A 17,200-nucleotide genomic window follows, 5' to 3' on the forward strand; every position below is an offset into this window, starting at 1 on the left:
TCTGGTCTTCCAGGACCTCTGCCAATAAGGAGAATGAAAGGGCTGCGGCACTATAATAACGCCCATGATGACTAAGTGATCAATTACTACCAATGACACAGTAGTTGGACCTGCATGAAAATCATATTACTGGACTGGACTGGATCCTTACCCATTCATTTCAATGGGAATATGCACATGAGCAGCGTTTTTCACTGATCATCAAAATGGCAGCATGTTCTTAATTGTCCGGCCGCCTTCAGTTTATCACACAAGCCCTATTCATTTCTATGGGGCCAGGACTGCGTTAAAAACACACAATATGGCCTCATGCACACTGACAGTTTTTTTTGCAGTCCGCAAAAACGGGTTCCGTGATCCGTGTCCGTTTTTTCTTCCGTGGGTCTTCCTTGATTTTTGGAGGATCCACGGACATGAAGCTAAAAGTCGTTTTGGTGTCCGCCTGGCCGTGCGGAGCCAAACGGATCCGTCCTGACTTAAAACGCAAGTCAATGGGGACGGTTCCGTTTGACGTTGACACAATATGGTGCAATTGCAAACAGATCCGTCCCCCATTGACTTTCAATGTACAGCGAGTGCAGAATTATTAGGCAAGTTGTATTTTTGAGGATTAATTTTATTATTGAACAACAACCATGTTCTCAATGAACCCAAAAAACTCATTAATATCAAAGCTGAATATTTTTGGAAGTAGTTTTTAGTTTGTTTTTAGTTTTAGCTATTTTAGGGGGATATCTGTGTGTGCAGGTGACTATTACTGTACATAATTATTAGGCAACTTAACAAAAAACAAATATATACCCATTTCAATTATTTATTTTTACCAGTGAAACCAATATAACATCTCAACATTCACAAATATACATTTCTGACATTCAAAAACAAAACAAAAACAAATCAGTGACCAATATAGCCACCTTTCTTTGCAAGGACACTCAAAAGCCTGCCATCCATGGATTCTGTCAGTGTTTTGATCTGTTCACCATCAACATTGCGTGCAGCAGCAACCACAGCCTCCCAGACACTGTTCAGAGAGGTGTACTGTTTTCCCTCCTTGTAAATCTCACATTTGATGATGGACCACAGGTTCTCAATGGTGTTCAGATCAGGTGAACAAGGAGGCCATGTCATTAGATTTTCTTCTTTTATACCCTTTCTTGCCAGCCACGTTGTGGAGTACTTGGACGCGTGTGATGGAGCATTGTCCTGCATGAAAATCATGTTTTTCTTACCTTGCAGACTTCTTCCTGTACCACTGCTTGAAGAAGGCGTCTTCCAGAAACTGGCAGTAGGACTGGGAGTTGAGCTTGACTCCATCCTCAACCCAAAAAGGCCCCACAAGCTCATCTTTGATGATACCAGCCCAAACCAGTACTCCACCTCCACCTTGCTGGCGTCTGAGTCGGACTGGAGCTCTCTGCCCTTTACCAATCCAGCCATCTGGCCCATCAAGACTCACTCTCATTTCATCAGTCCATAAAACCTTAGAAAAATCAGTCTTGAGATATTTCTTGGCCCAGTCTTGACGTTTCAGCTTGTGTGTCTTGTTCAGTGGTGGTAGTCTTTCAGCCTTTCTTACCTTGGCCATGTCTCTGAGTATTGCACACCTTGTGCTTTTGGGCACTCCAGTGATGTTGCAGCTCTGAAATATGGCCAAACTGGTGGCAAATGGCATCTTGGCAGCTGCACGCTTGACTTTTCTCAGTTTATGGGCAGTTATTTTGCGCCTTGGTTTTTCCACACGCTTCTTGCGACCCTGTTGACTATTTTGAATGAAACGCTTGATTGTTCGATGATCACGCTTCAGAAGCTTTGCAATTTTAAGAGTGCTGCATCCCTCTGCAAGATATCTCACTATTTTTGACTTTTCTGAGCCTGTCAAGTCCTTCTTTTGACCCATTTTGCCAAAGGAAAGGAAGTTGCCTAATAATTATGCACACCTGATATAGGGTGTTGATGTCATTAGACCACACCCCTTCTCATTACAGAGATGCACATCACCTAATATGCTTAATTGGTAGTAGGCTTTCGAGCCTATACAGCTTGGAGTAAGACAACATGCATAAAGAGGACGATGTGGTCAAAATACTCATTTGCCTAATAATTCTGCACGTAGTGTAAAGTCAGGAGTCCCTATTATACCATCGAATCTGAGTTTTCTCCAATCCGATGGTATATTTTAACTTGAAGCATCCCCATCACCATAGGAACGCCTCTATGTTAGAATATACCATTGGATTTGAGTTACATCGTGAAAACTCAGATCCGACAGTATATTCTAACACAGAGGCGTTCCCATAGTGATGGGGACTCTTCAAGTTAGAATATACTACGAACTGTGTACATGACTGCTGCCTGGCAGCACCCGATCTCTTACAGGGGGCTGTGATCCGCACAATTAACCCCTCAGGTGCCGCACCTGAGGGGTAAATTGTTTGTATCATAGCCCCCTGTAAGAGATCAGGGGCTGCCAGGCAGCAGGGGCCAGACCCCCCTCCCTCCCCAGTTTTAATTTCATTGGTGGCCAGTGCGGCCCCCCCCGGCCCCCCTCCCTCCCTCTACTGTATTAATTTCATTGGTGGCCAGTGTGCGGCCCCCCCTCCCTCTATTGTATTAATTTTATTGGTGGCCAGTGTGCGGAACCCCCGGCCCCCCCTCCCTCTATTGTATTAATTTCATTGGTGGCCAGTGTGCGGCCTCCCCGGCCCCCCCTCCCTCTATTGTATTAATTTCATTGGTGGCCAGTGTGCGGCCCCCCCTCCCTCTATTGTATTAATTTCATTGGTGGCCAGTGTGCGGCCTCCCCGGCCCCCCCTCCCTCCCTCCCTCTATTGTATTAATTTCATTGGTGGCCAGTGTGCGGCCTCCCCTCTCCCCCCCCCCCCCTTCGATCATTGGTGGCAGCAGAAAGTTCCGATCGGAGTCCCAATTTAATCACTGGGGCTCCGATCGGTAACCATGGCAACCAGGACAGTACTGCAGTCTTGGTTGCCATGGTTACTTAGCAATATTAGAAGCATCATACTTACCTGCTGCGCTGTCTGTGACCGGCCGGGTGCTCCTCATACTGGTAAGTGACAGGTCTGTGCAGCGCATTGCTTAATGATCTGTCACTTACCAGTAGGAGGAGCGCCTGGCCGGTCACAGACAGCGCAGCAGGTAAGTATGATGCTTCTAATATTGCTAAGTAACCATGGCAACCAAGACTGCAGTACTGTCCTGGTTGCCATGGTTACCGATCGGAGCCCCAGTGATTAAACTGGGACTCCGATCGGAACTCTCTGTGTTAGAATATACTGTCGGAACTGAGTTTTCATGAAGTGAAAACTCAGCTCTGAAAAAGCTTTTATGCAGACGGATCTTCGGATCCGTCTGTATGAAAGTAGCCTACGGCTACGGATCACGGACGCGGATGTCAATCTTGTGTGCATCCGTGTTTTTTCACTGACCCATTGACTTGAATGGGTCCGTGAACCTTGTCCGTCAAAAAAATAGGACAGGTCCTATTTTTTTGACGGACAGGAAACACGGATCACGGACGCGGATGAACAACGGTGCATTTTCCGAGTTTTCATCGGACCCATTGAAAGTCAATGGGTCCGCAGAAAATCACGGAAAACGGCACAACGGACACGGATGCACACAACGGTCATGTGCATAGAACATACTGCGATTTTTTTCCAGAACACGTTGAATCAATTGACTCCTGACCCATTCATTCATTTCAATGGGTCCGTGCACATAAGCACCATTTTTCACTGATCATCTTTTCATGGAGGAAAAATCGCAGCATTTTCTATATTTTCCGTTTTTTAAGCAGCTCTTGCCCCATAGAAATGAATGGAGCTTGCATGAAAAAAAGAAATGACAGAACATCAGTTTTTCCCGTACAGATCCTGACACAATCATAGACTTTTGGCCAAACACGAATGTCACTTATTATACAGAAGAAAAAGGGGAAATAACTTTTGGTAACCTACTCACTGCTTCTCTCGCGGGAGTGCACAAAATGAATTGGCCAAGATACGATCTATCACAGCCGTGTAATTTCCATCTACAGAAAGCAGACGGCTACGGGCGCCTGACAACACATTAGCCCCCTGGATCACCCCGCAGAACACTACAGGAACTGCTACCTGCTATAACATGCACGACCACCTCAAGCACATGAATATTTCTTATCTAGAAACCTGTGGATGATCCAGCACTCTCCCCCCTCTAGACTCTATTATGTCTACATTTGCTCTAAATGTCTGAAGAAAGATAAAAACATGTCGGCACTCGAGTCATAAGGACAAGGAGGAGGCCGCACACCCGGGGAGAGCGACCCAACATCAGGAACTTCCTCATTAGGGCTTGTTCACACAAACATAAGGGCTCTGTGCCTGTGCTGTGGACCCCAAATTGCGGTCCGCAATGCACAGGCACCGACTGAGGGGCAGCCGCATGCGGATCACAGACCCATTCACTTGAATGGGGTCCGCGATCCGTCCGTTCCGCAAAAAGATAGAACAAGTTCTATCTTTTTGCAGAACGGAAGCACGGAATGGGTCCGGATTTGCGGACCCATTCAAGTGGATGGGTCCGCATCCGTGATGTGGAATGCACACGGCTGGTGACCCGTGTATTGCGGAACCGCCGCATGTGGCCCGCAGCACGGCCACGGAGCCCTTACGTTCGTGTGAACAAGCCCTTATGTTACAGTCTCCACTATATTTACATAAGTATAGCCAATCCTGGTTAACCCCTTGCATTATGTGAGCCGTCTACTTGGCTTCACGGCTTTCTCACTGACTATTCCTGCTGCTCTAACCTATTATTGCACAGATGTTTGAGCATATCCCTGCACTGACGGGTAGCCTGTCCAGCCCTTTTATGCCACTGCAGCCATACAATGATCATGCCAATACCCATGAGGGCAGATATTAAAGGAGTTGTCCAGGGTTTTTATTTTGATGACCTATCCTCAGTATAGATCATCAATATCTGATCGGCGGGGGTCCAACACCCGTCACCCCTGCCGATCAGCTCTTTGAGCGCTACTCCCTCTTCATTACACTCCCCGTCGTCTCAGAACCAAGAGTAATGACAAGTATTCGCTCCGTTCACTTAAATGGAGCAAGTACTTTTAATTACACTACGCCACCACTACAAGGGAGACGACATGTAGTGTAATGAAGAGGAGGCTGCGCTTGCATGGAGCGCCGCTTACTCTTCAAACAGCTGATCGGCAGGGGAGCCGGGAGTCAGACCCCCGGCGATCAGATATTGATGACCTATCAAGAGGATACGTCATCAATATAAAACCCTTGCACAAACCCAGAAGGGTTTTCTGCATGTTTCTGAAACAAACAGTCTTGTAGAAATCCTGCAGAGAACAGAAGTAGTAATCCGCTGACCGGTTCCATTTATGACGGTAATGGATGAAGGGTAAGGCTTAGCTAATGGGGGTGGGTTAACAATTTTTTTGGTGCTACTGCAGATAGGGCAGAGGGGGAGGCTCCTGCTGCAGCTCGCTGTCTTATAGCCAGACACAGGACTGTGAGGAGGAGGAGAGGGGGCATGGCTGAGCTCCTGGAACACAAAGACAAGACTTTTCATGTATTTCCCAGTTTTAATTGTAATATGAGTCAGGAGAAAAATAAGGCAATTCGGAAAAAGATACAGAGAAAAGCAAAGGGCAAAACCTCACTGGATAACCACATCCGCCATATGTCCTGCAATATCAAATAACAATGCCAGACAGATAGCTATATTGAAATCCCTATATGAATCATGGATGGTACAGAAAATACATTGTTATAGGTGTTATATATTTTTCATACATGGATTTCAGGAGACGTGACAAAAATTGGTTATCACAACTTGGAACGGTTTTTGGAGAAAAATCGGCACCTGATACAGCGAAACGTGATATTAAAGGGGTTGTCTCATCATGGACAATGGGGAAAAATCGCTAGGATATGCCCCCATTGTCTTATAAGTGGGGTCCCACCGCTGGGACCCGCACCTATATCGAGAACGGAGCCCGGCAAGGTGGTAGCTGGAGGACTCCGGTCTGGTCACCACCAAGACGGCTCCCCATAAAAGTGAATGGGAGCGTGCCGCGTATGCTTTTGTCATGACATTTGGATTCTCTCTTTTTTAGGTGGGCTTGGATTCTGTCTGTGATAGACAGAGAGGTTTTTTGTAGGTTTGTAATTGTAATATGAGACAAATTAGGAGGCAAGGAAAGGAGGAAATTGAGAAAGGAAGTCCTGGGAAAGTTTTTGTGCATTTTCTGTTTAGTGTTCTTTTAGGATAGGGCTACATTGCATTATCTTGCTAAAATGTCGTCTCCAAGACTCTACTAGTAGTGCCTGCCGATACTGCATATTTTTCTGTAATATAGGGCTAATGCACACGGCCGTTGCCCGGCCGTCCCCGTATTGTGGCCTGCAAACAGCAATCCGGGAGAAACAGTGCGGTGCGGGATGGAGGAACAGATTAGAAGCCCACAGAAGTACTGTGGAGTGCTTCCATGGGTTTTCTGTCCGTGCCTCCACACCGCAAAAAATGTAGTGCGGACCGTCGGATGCAGAACGCAGACCCCATTCAAGTGTCACATGATCGGTGCCTGTGCATTGCGGACCGCAATTTGCGTTCTGCAGCATGGCCAAGGCCGGCTGTTGAATGCAGCGTTGTTATTTTTTTGAATGAGGGCGACTTGTCAATTCCATGGCCAATTGCTTTATGGCCTAAAAGCTGCAAAAGGCTAAACCCTGGGCACTGTCTTGTTGAATCAATGGTTGCTGGTAGGGTTGCAGCTGGTATCAAATGATCGATACCCAATCAATACTTTTGTACAGTATCGATTCGATACCGGGATTTTACATTTACCGATACTAGGCTGCGCTACTGTGCAGTCTAGTATCAGAGAACATGGCGCACGCTGCTCTCAGCGCATGCCATGTTCTCCGCAGCAGCACAGGGGAGAAGGAGTCTCTCCCTCCCCCTGTGCCGCTGCTGCCAATAAGAAGAGAGAGGGGCGGAGGAGGGTAGAGGCTGTGGCCACTGTGCCACCAATGATGATAACTCACACATTAATACAAATAAAGGGCGGCGGGTGCCGGCGGCAGAATTACATAGCCAGCACCCGACCTCTATGACAGAGCGCTGTGATCCGCGGCAGTTAACCCCTCGGGTGCGGATCGCAGTGCCCTGTCATAGCCGGCACCCGCCTCCTGTATTTGTATTAAAAGGTTACTTATCTTCGCAGTGCGCCCCCCCAAACCCTCCAGTATTATAATCATTAGTGGCAGTGGCCACAGGGTCCCCTCCTCCTCATTGGTGGCGCAGTGTCAGTTGGGATTGGAGCCCCAGCAGTGTAATCCTGGGGCTCCGATCGGTTACCGTGGCAGCTACTGAAGCCCTGGCTGCCACGGTAATCTCCCTGCTGCTGTGTGTACGATGCACAAGGCATCAGGGAGAGTGTAAAGTCCTATTCACCCTAATAGAGCTCTATCAGGGCTAATAGGACAAGGGATGAAAAGATCCCAGGTTCTAGCCCCTAAGGGGGCTAATAGTTATTAAATAAAAAGTAAAAAAAAAAAAAAAGTTTAAATCACCCCCATTTCCCAATTTTACATCTAAAATATATAAACAAGAAATAAATAAACATATTACATATCGCCACACCCAAAAAAGTGCGAACTACTAAAATATAAAAAAATCTCCTATGCGGTGAACGCCGTAACAGAAAAAAAAAATACGCGCGATTCGACATTTTTTTGTCACCTTGTCCCCCCCAAAAATAGGATCGGACTGTTCGATTATGGGCCGGACGTTCCATAAAATGCGGAATGCACACTGCTTTTTTGGCGTTTTATTTTTTTTGCGTGGTATCGAATGGTATCGAGTATCGCAATACTTTTTTATTGTATCAAAATCGAATCAAAATTTTGCTATCGAAACATCCCTAGTTGCTGGTGCCGCATGTTCATAAAAAAAACATAGGAGAAATGAGTACACACAATGTGATGTAGTGTCAGCAGAGAGAAGAGTTACTCTGATTACAGCCAAGCACACGCTAGACACAGAGGTATCATCGATTGCCATACATTAGGGCGTGTCTGTCAACAAGCTTGTCGACTGTTTCCAGTAGCAACCAGAAACACTGTAAATACAGCTCAAAAAGATACAGGCTGTAACTCAGGGTCCACACTAGATAATGTATGTACTAAAAGGTATTTTTGAAATTAGTCAACTTTTTTGTAGATTTTATCTAGGACACTTGAAGGGGTGATTCCGGTGATACTACATGGGCAGCCTGAAAGCAACAGCTCCATATTTTCACGTTTTACCCAGAGTTACAGAAGAAAGATAATACATGGAAATGTTCTTCATCTATACCAGCCATTTTATATTAGTTCCCACATGACAGTGTTGTTATAGATTTTAGTGCATTTTACAAGATGTGGCTTACTATATGGTACGTACATCAATAAAGGAAGCGTTGATATAGTCTGTGTATTCTTCCCCTCTCTTCATTGACAGAATCACTCGGTTGAAGTCATCTGATAAGGATTAAACAACAGAAAATGATATAAAATGCTGACAGTATAGTATTTTAATGCAAATCTGAGCATCAGGTTGGCTTCCTACCAACAGGGTCTGATTGAGGTACCTTGGGTCCAACAGAGGAAACGATTCTGAGGGCCCACCCACCATCTATACAAGTGCATGCCCCCTGAAATCTCAATGTAAACTATTCTTATAATTACACAAGGAGTAATTGTGAATAGCACCAAGTCATTTATTTAAAGGGGTTGCCTAACCTCATGAGTTCAGGGCTGCTGCTGTTCACTAGCCCTGAACTATCTGCACTGTAGGGGGGTGGTCACTGTAAGTATGATTGATGGCACAGGCAAGCGGCGCTAGGATGATGTAATCCCGGCTCTTGCCTGTGCATGCACGCTCCGAGGCTGCTAAATAATCATTTTCATTAGCAGCTTTGGTGCTTCACATCGTGACAACCAGCTAACTATGGTAAGTGTTGTTGTGCCACCCTCTCCTCCCCTTTGCAGTAGTTCAACAGCCTTTATCTGCTCTTTCTATGTAGAACAGCGCCAGGGCTACTGCGCATGCCCTGGAATACTCTACACCAGGGATGCTCAACCTGGAACCCTCCAGCTGTTGCAAAACTACAATTCCCAGTATGCCCTAATAGCTGTAGGCTGCCCAGACATACTGGGAGTTGTGGTTCTGCAACAGCTGGAGGGCCACAGGTTGGGCATCCCTGCTCTACACAAACTACCTGCGCAGTTACGAGGTGTCCGGGAGCCGCTGCGCATGCGTGCATATATGCGCACCCGTGGTCACAGCCACTAGAGATGCTGGAGCTTTTTCCAACAGTGTGCAAGCCAGGGTTGCCAACCAGAATTTTTCTTTTTTTCTGCACAAGTTATCCAAAAATCATGGACAGCCAACATTTTTTACAGACAAATTGGAAAATCAGAATTATCTTTATAATGATTATAAGTAATTCATGTCTATAGCTCAATATACTGATAAGAACTCGTTACCAGCATTTACTGTGAGTTGTAAAATGATAATAATTACCACCAAAATAATTTACTTAAGAAGCACCACCCTCAAAAATAAATCACGGACACATCAATTTTTTTTACGGACACAGGAAAAAAGATGCCTATTTTTAGTTGCCAAATTTCTGGACTTTTGGCAACCCTGGTGCAAGCATGGCCACCACTGACAACGAGCAATATATAATTGGGCGGAAAAATGAACAGGGGCAAGGAAAGGAAGCAATATGGATAATGAAAATACATTAGTAAGTAGACCGACAACCCAGACAGTCCGATTCTGGCTTCACAATCACAGAACTGGATTTTAAAGGGGTTATCCTATGAAAAGCATTGATCACCCATCCTCTAGGATAGGTGATAAATATCAGACAGCAGGGGAATAATAGCTGGAACCCCTAGTGATTCCCAGAACAGTGGGTCAGTGATTCCCCTCTCTGAATGGAGCAGTAGTGCATGCATGATCCTCCACTGCTCCATTCACTTCTATGAGACTGATATAAACAGCACAGAAGTGAATGGAGCAGTGGACCAACATGTGCCCTACCGCTGCTCTGAGAAGGTAACCTGGGACTGGTTTTAGGAAATACACTGCACTTGCATTCCACATGTAATAACAATTCTGGAGCATCTATTCTTATGACTCTGTGTTGCGCTATTCCTTTATTATTCCTGCTAAAAGTTCTGAATGAATTGCTAGCAGTTTGCAATGAAGGTCCAGCTGGGTGTTACCAGTTGGGAGCGTGTCCCTGCACAGTCTGACTCTGGCAGCGCTGACTGGATAGTGTTAGACTATGCAGGGATACCCCCCCTCCCCCAACTGGTAACACCCATCTGGACCTTCATTGCAAACTGCTAGCAATTCATTCAGAACTTCGAGCAGGAATAATAAAGAAGTCCCACAACATAGAATCATAAGAATAGATGCCCCAGGATTGTTATCACACGGGAAATATAAGTATTTATTAAAACCGGTCCCCCAGTTACCTTCTCAATGGAGCAGTCGTGCACATGATGGTCCACCATTCACTTCTGTGGGATTGACAGAGTGCTGTTTTTATCAGTCCCATAGAAACAGAGATGTCAGGGTCAGGAGAAGTGACAGAAAAGGATTATAGCTGAATGTGTGTCCTTCACCATGACGTCACCAGTCCCTGCTATGGGCCAAACCGCTATCATTCAGCTTCTGAGTCCAGGACTAGAAGGTGACCCCACCAAAAATCTAAAAGGGCCATTCTTTGCTTGCTCTTGATTTGCTTCTCTTTGTCCACCAAATAATTTTTATCATTTTGCAGCGGATAAATCCTTCTCTTCAAATATCACCCCAAGATATAATAACACCTTACTTCCGACTGGTTGTAATACATAAGACAGATGTTCTATAGAGTTCAATGGCACAATCTGTCAATTACGATAAGACTTACATGGGATAATCTGGATGACTCTGGCCTTCTTCATGTTGGCCGGCAGGTTCCCCGTCCTCATGTTTTCTTTCATTATTCGAACATTTGTTAGTTTCTGCAAATAAAGAAACAAATTTAATGAATATACTTCTGGAATGCTTATACGTATATGTATATGGTACCTGGAGATTGGGCCCCATGCCAACCATACACTGATCTTTAATCTTACGGATAGGTCATTAGTGCTTAAAGGGGTTTTCCAAGACTTCATCCCCCCGCCACCATCAGCAGTCTGGCACCCTTGTGTTTCTGGTTCTATCCACTGTATAGTTTCCGGTGCCTACCCGCCACACCTCGGCGGGGGGGTTACGGGTGTCAGACCACCAACAATCTGACATTGTGATGTAAAATGCAAAAAATCCCAAATTTTGGCTCAAGTAAGCCCTATTTTTGACTTTTTCAGAATTCTGGAGTGCAGGGACGGATACATTCCTCCCCGTTTTGAGTAGAGAGGTTTCAATGTCAACCAGCTACAAACTGAGCTGTGGGGCAAAATCATGAGAGCAGGCCTGCTGGTTAGTACAAGTCTATCTGGACTGTCAGTTCTTAAAGGGGTTCTCCAGGCTACAGATATTAATAATCTATGCTACAGATAGACCCCCACCAATCTGATATTGAGGGCCTAACACCCGGGACCCCCACTGATCAGCTGTTTTGGGCTTAGGGGCAAACAACACAGGAAACTACACAGTATAGCCGGGATGCCCAACCTGCAGCCCTCCAGCTGTTGCAAAACTACAACTCCCAGCATGCCCTAATAGCTGTAGGTTGTCCAGGCATGCTGGGAGTTGTAGTTTTGCAACAGCTGGAGGGCCGCAGGTTGGGCATCCCTGCAGTATAGGGAGGCTTCTACCTGCACACCATACACTCTTAGACACCCCTCCCGAAGGATAAGTCATCATTATCTGTAGCCCACAGAACCCGGAGAACCCCTTTAAAAGTGTTGTCATCTTGGATTGCGTAAGTTTCACAAGGGGCAGAGTAGGTATTGGAAATATTAGATTCTAATATTCTGTTTCGTTTTTTCTCATTATAGAGTGCAGGGTGATGAGGGAAAATTTGTAACTTTTTTAATTTTTTATTTCAGCACAAGGCCATAACATAACAAAATGTGGAAAAAGTGTCTGAAGACTTCCTGAATGCATTGTATGCGCTCCAGATGTAGAACTGAAGAGACTACATTGTCTTCTCTGTATGTACATAGCCGAGAACAGCCTTATTTAACCATCTGATGAGCGTTCTATCGTCATGGAAACAAGGTTACTGTCACCGCAGAGCTGCCCACACATCGCACCATCTCCGTGTGGCCGGCATCCACTCACGTTTTCACATGTTCTCAACAATAAACCGCACTCAGCATTATACAGTGTACGCGGTGCACCTCTATACACTGGCAGCTGCTTTGCCTTTGTTGGCTGGAGATTACATAAAAATCACTGCTCACAATGAAAATGGAAAAATGCCTGGCAACCATGTGAGGGCAATTAAAAGGGGTTGTTGAAGATTCGTAAAACACGGCTGCTGTCTTCCAAAAATAGTGCCACACCTGTCCGATGGAAATGTGTGGTATTGCAGCTCAAGTCCATTCATTGCTGGAAGAAAGCAGCTATCTTTATTTAATCCTGGACAACCCTTTTAAAAGGAAATAAAAAAAAAAAATTCTAATATGTTTTTATTTTATGATTGTATATTTTTCTCTTTGATTTTCTGTAAATGATGGCGATCTTGCCTGAGCTGCTGTTAACCCCTTTATTACCAGAGTGTTTACTCCCCTTCCTTACCAGGCCAATGTTTCCGTTTTAGCAATTTAACTGCAAATAACTACCGGTATTTAATTTTCGAGCCAACCTACATGTATTTGATATTTTTCTTCCTTTTGTGCCGTTAGATGACAGATTTTTTTTATTTTTTATTGAAGGAAAAACAGAAAATTCTGAAAGAATGTATATTTTTCATTTCTTATGATTTTTTTCAAACTGTTAAAAAGATTTCAATACAGTTCAAGCATTTCTAAAACCATTACAGTATGTTTCTATTGTGAAAATGAACGCTACTGGCAGGGCTCACAGAAAGACTTCAAAGGGACTGGAGTGCATTTGGAGGCCTTTTTTTCTATTTCAGGTTATATGGCACCGTACGGTTACAAAAAATATTGTACAGTGCCAAATCATTAGAAACTCCTTCAAAGTGACTTTTTTACATTGACATTCTAAGGTCTTGATCTAGGTTAAATTTGGACATTTTAAGCTTTTAGCCATTTAAAAAAAAAATTATAAATGAAAAAAAATATACATGTTTATATATTTTGTGCACAATAAATGCTATACTAGATATTACTAAAAAGAATACTTATATTATTTAAAAACATTTTATTAAAAAAAAAAAAAAGTGTACATTTGTCATTTTAGGCTACTTTCACACTAGCGTTAAAATTTTCCGGTATTGAGATCCGTCATAGGGTCTCAATACCGGAAAAAAACCGCTTCAGTTTTGTCCCCATTCATTGTCAATGGGGACAAAACATAACTGAACAGAACGGAGTGCTCCAAAATGCATTCCGTTCCGTTCTCGTACCGGAGAGAAAAACTCCTGGGATGCGTAACATAGCCAAGACAGATCTGTCATGAACTCCATTGAAAGTCAATGGGGGACGGATCCGTTTTCTATTTTCGTCAGATTGTGTCAGAGAAAATGGATCCGTCCCCATTGACTTGCATCATGGGTCAAGACGGATCCGTTTTTTTTGACACTATAGAAAATGGATCCATCCCCTATTGACTTTCAATAGAGTTCATGACGGATCCGTCTTGGCTATGTTACAGATAATACAACCGGATCCGTTCATAACGGATAAGGATGGTTGTATTATAAGTAAACAAAGCGTTTTTGCTGAGCTCTGCCGGATCCAGCAAAAATGTTAGTGTGAAAATAGCCTTACACATAGTCAGCTATACTATTGCTAAAACTAATAAGTATATGTTTTATTTCTTTTTTTTTTGTCCTAACCTGTAAAATGGCTAGGGCAGCGCTAAAGCCTGCCCATCACTGGCGATGTAATCACCTGGAACACTGCTAGGCTGAAGCCTCCGCCAAGAAGTCTAAAAACGTAAACAAAAAAAACCCTTGCCCTGCGGAATACAGCACAGGGCAAGGGAAAGCATCGGAGCATGAATGCTTCAATGCTTATGTCAGAGGGGCCGAGTGGGGGAAAAAGGGGATATGTCCGAGTTCAGCTCTGAACCCCTACAACCCCTTTAAGGTGGCAACCAAACCTGATGATTTCTTTAGGATCGGCTAAATATGGGGACCAGATCAGATATGTTGATTTTAACATTCCTGACACTTGGTTCCCTCAGGAGATAATCCACTGCCAGAAGAGGCGTATTCCTCTCTCCCAACTGAAAACGCATGCACCCTTGGCTAAGCTGAGCCTGCATGTGTATGGGGAGTTAGGAAGAATATCTGATCGCTATTGTATGCTATAGGCAGCTTTAAAGTGGTTGTCCCATCTAAAAAAAAAGTAAGACATTTCGATAGGATAGACCAGATGGGTGTGGGTCCCACCTCAAAGAATAGAACAGGACCTCAAAGTAAACAGAGAGAACACCACGCATGTGCCGCATCCTCTCCATTCACCGCTATGGGAATTCAGAAAATAGCCGATCCAGCACTTGGCTATTTTCGGAAGTCCTATAGCAATGAATGGAGGTTGGCAATGCATGCTTGCTTTACTTTACCCCTATAAGGCCCAAAAAACATATAGCTAACTATTTCCCCTCCCATAGCAAATGATGTTAACCTCAGATATGGAACAACTTACTTTAAACTCCTGTTCTAGACCAACTTTCTCAAATGGCGGTGCCGGACTGTACAATGTCTGAAGGTGCTTTTCTAATGAGGCCACATCTAGTTCTGTGTCGCCGTAGAGGTAGTACTCTAGTAAGGCTTGGTAAATGAATGAATACTGCATCTGAAAGAGACAGAACATCACATTACCATCAAATTAATAAGGCTTGGAAGCACTGAAGATACCTGTACCACGGGTGCAGGTCTACTAACATGAAATCCAGTTTTTCTCTGCATTTCCGCACCAAAAAACATATGTTTTATTGAGTACATGGTTTTGCCGCAGATCTCACCCTTCCATTGAAAAGGGTAAAATCCATATAAAAGCACAACTGAGATGCTGCAGATTGCCGCACGGAAGAAAAAAGTAAAATGTACATGAGATTGAACCATTCACTTCATTGGGTCTGCAAAAAAAAAATACAAAAGTTACTCCGTGTGCATTCCATTACATGTCATATTATTGTCCGCATTACGGACAAGGATAGTACAGTGCTATGAAGGGCCAGGTGTTCCATTCCGCAAAAATATGGAATGCACACGGATGTCATCCGTATTTTTTGCGGATCCGTTTTTTCAGACTGCAAAATACATACGGTCGTGTGCATGAGCTGTGTAAAATGGGCTTAATGCAAAAGATTACCCACTGGGGAACTGCAGCAGAAATCCGTAAAAAAAACCTCTAAAGCCATACGGAGTGAAGAAGTTCCAAATCCCCTGCACAGACATAAGGGAATTTTGGCGAACTTCATTTTTGCACATAGAGTTGCAAACTTTCGTGATTTTACACAACTTTTTGAAAGCAGGTTAGCTATGTTTATTAGCTGTATCGGTTGCAACCTTTTTTTTTTAGAGTTGCAAAAAGGGAGCAATTTTAGTCTAGTAGGTGGCAGTGTTAAAAAAATAAAATATCTCTAGCCAAAAGTATTATTTAAAAAAAAAATGATCACACACAGCCTGTGACGTTTCATAAATTTGGCGAAAGTTACAGGCAACGCCTACTCAAGAAAAAAATTACTTTAAAAATTCCCCATCATGATAACTTACTTCCTGTAGCCACCACTAGGGGCAGCTTGAGCTTACCACATTCTGTGGATACATTGAACTTATAAAACAGTAGGCAGTAAGCGCCTCTAGTGGTGGCTGCAGAAAGCCTGGAGTTTCCCCATTCAACTCTGTCTACGAAGGGGACTTGTATCAGAAAAGCAAAGCTGGAGCCTTGTCAAAATCAATGTGGTGTTCACATTAAAGAAACAGGCTTTATATGCCCTTTGTTGCAGACTTGCTGCTGTTTTTCCCCCATTAAGGAAACAATGACGGCCAAGGGATTGACAGCGATGACAGCCCCTTTAAGTGCTCAACATGCAGACGGTATCTACTGTATTGTGTCAGATGGCCACTATGTATACTGCAAGCCAAGTGCAGTCTCTGCGCACGCCAATATAGGGGACCGCTATGTCATTGTGTATACAGAAGTGGTCTCCAACTTGTGCCCCCAACCCCCCCCGATGATGCAATATTACAACTCCCATTATGTCCGAGCAGCTGCAGGGGCCTGATGAGAGTTCTAGTTTTGCAACAGCTGGTGAGCTAGATACCTGTTAGGGACCACAGAATATAACATTTTAGTGATGGCACATAGGCTGCATCCATATTGTTACCCATTTCTCTTACATCAGTTTGAACCATTTGGGGGCGTTGACCACGGATTTTCAAAACAAAATCAAAAACGTCGACCTTCTTTTCTTCGTTCATCATGTCTATAATAGCGTCTATGACCATGAACGTGCCTGTCCGGCCAACACCGGCGCTGAAATACAGAGAAAAGCACAGACTGTGAAATAAACGTGATCCTATGGGTCCACACCAACTAACCCTTTAACACTTAAAGTTATCCCCTATTCACAAAACCTCTGGGGCCCCACCCATCATGAGTACAGGGAGGGTCTCCGTACCTCGCAGGGAACCAGAAATGAATGGAGTGACAAATAGGCCATGTGCACTGCCCCTCTATTCATCTCTATGGGACTGCTGGAGATAGCTGAGTACAGCGCTCTCAGGCATCTAAAGTGTTAAACTGCCGGGATTGGATTTAAAGCCAATCCTGGCAGTGACAGTTGTGTGCCAGCTGCATAATACTGCAGCACCTGCCAGTAATGGTGCAGGCACAGCTATGAGCCCGCACCATCACAGCACTGTACATGTGGGCTAACTACCTACATGGCGTAGGGCAGGAAGGGGTTAAGGCTGAAGCTACTCAGCGACCTTGGGCGCGAGGGGTGCAAGGATCTCAGTGTAGCAGTGCAGCAC

The 17,200-nt window shown here is 44.4% G+C and overlaps 1 protein-coding gene across 1 annotated transcript in view; it reads right to left on the minus strand.

Annotated features, from left to right (window-relative positions):
• LOC122942393 (receptor-type tyrosine-protein phosphatase epsilon-like) overlaps positions 1–16,709 on the minus strand; it is a 35,035-nt gene extending 18,326 nt beyond the window's left edge. Inside the window, exons 1-4 of the mRNA XM_044299991.1 lie at positions 16,565–16,709; positions 14,865–15,014; positions 11,006–11,099; positions 8,479–8,555 (exon numbers count right to left, since the gene is read on the minus strand). Coding sequence (XP_044155926.1) covers positions 8,479–8,555; positions 11,006–11,099; positions 14,865–15,014; positions 16,565–16,672 — 429 coding nt within the window. The 5' untranslated portion in view covers positions 16,673–16,709. The remainder of the gene's footprint in view (positions 1–8,478; positions 8,556–11,005; positions 11,100–14,864; positions 15,015–16,564) is intronic.
• Positions 16,710–17,200: the final 491 nt, after the last annotated feature.

Source organism: Bufo gargarizans, chromosome 6 (genome assembly GCF_014858855.1).
Source record: "Bufo gargarizans isolate SCDJY-AF-19 chromosome 6, ASM1485885v1, whole genome shotgun sequence".
NCBI classification, from domain to species: domain Eukaryota; kingdom Metazoa; phylum Chordata; class Amphibia; order Anura; family Bufonidae; genus Bufo; species Bufo gargarizans.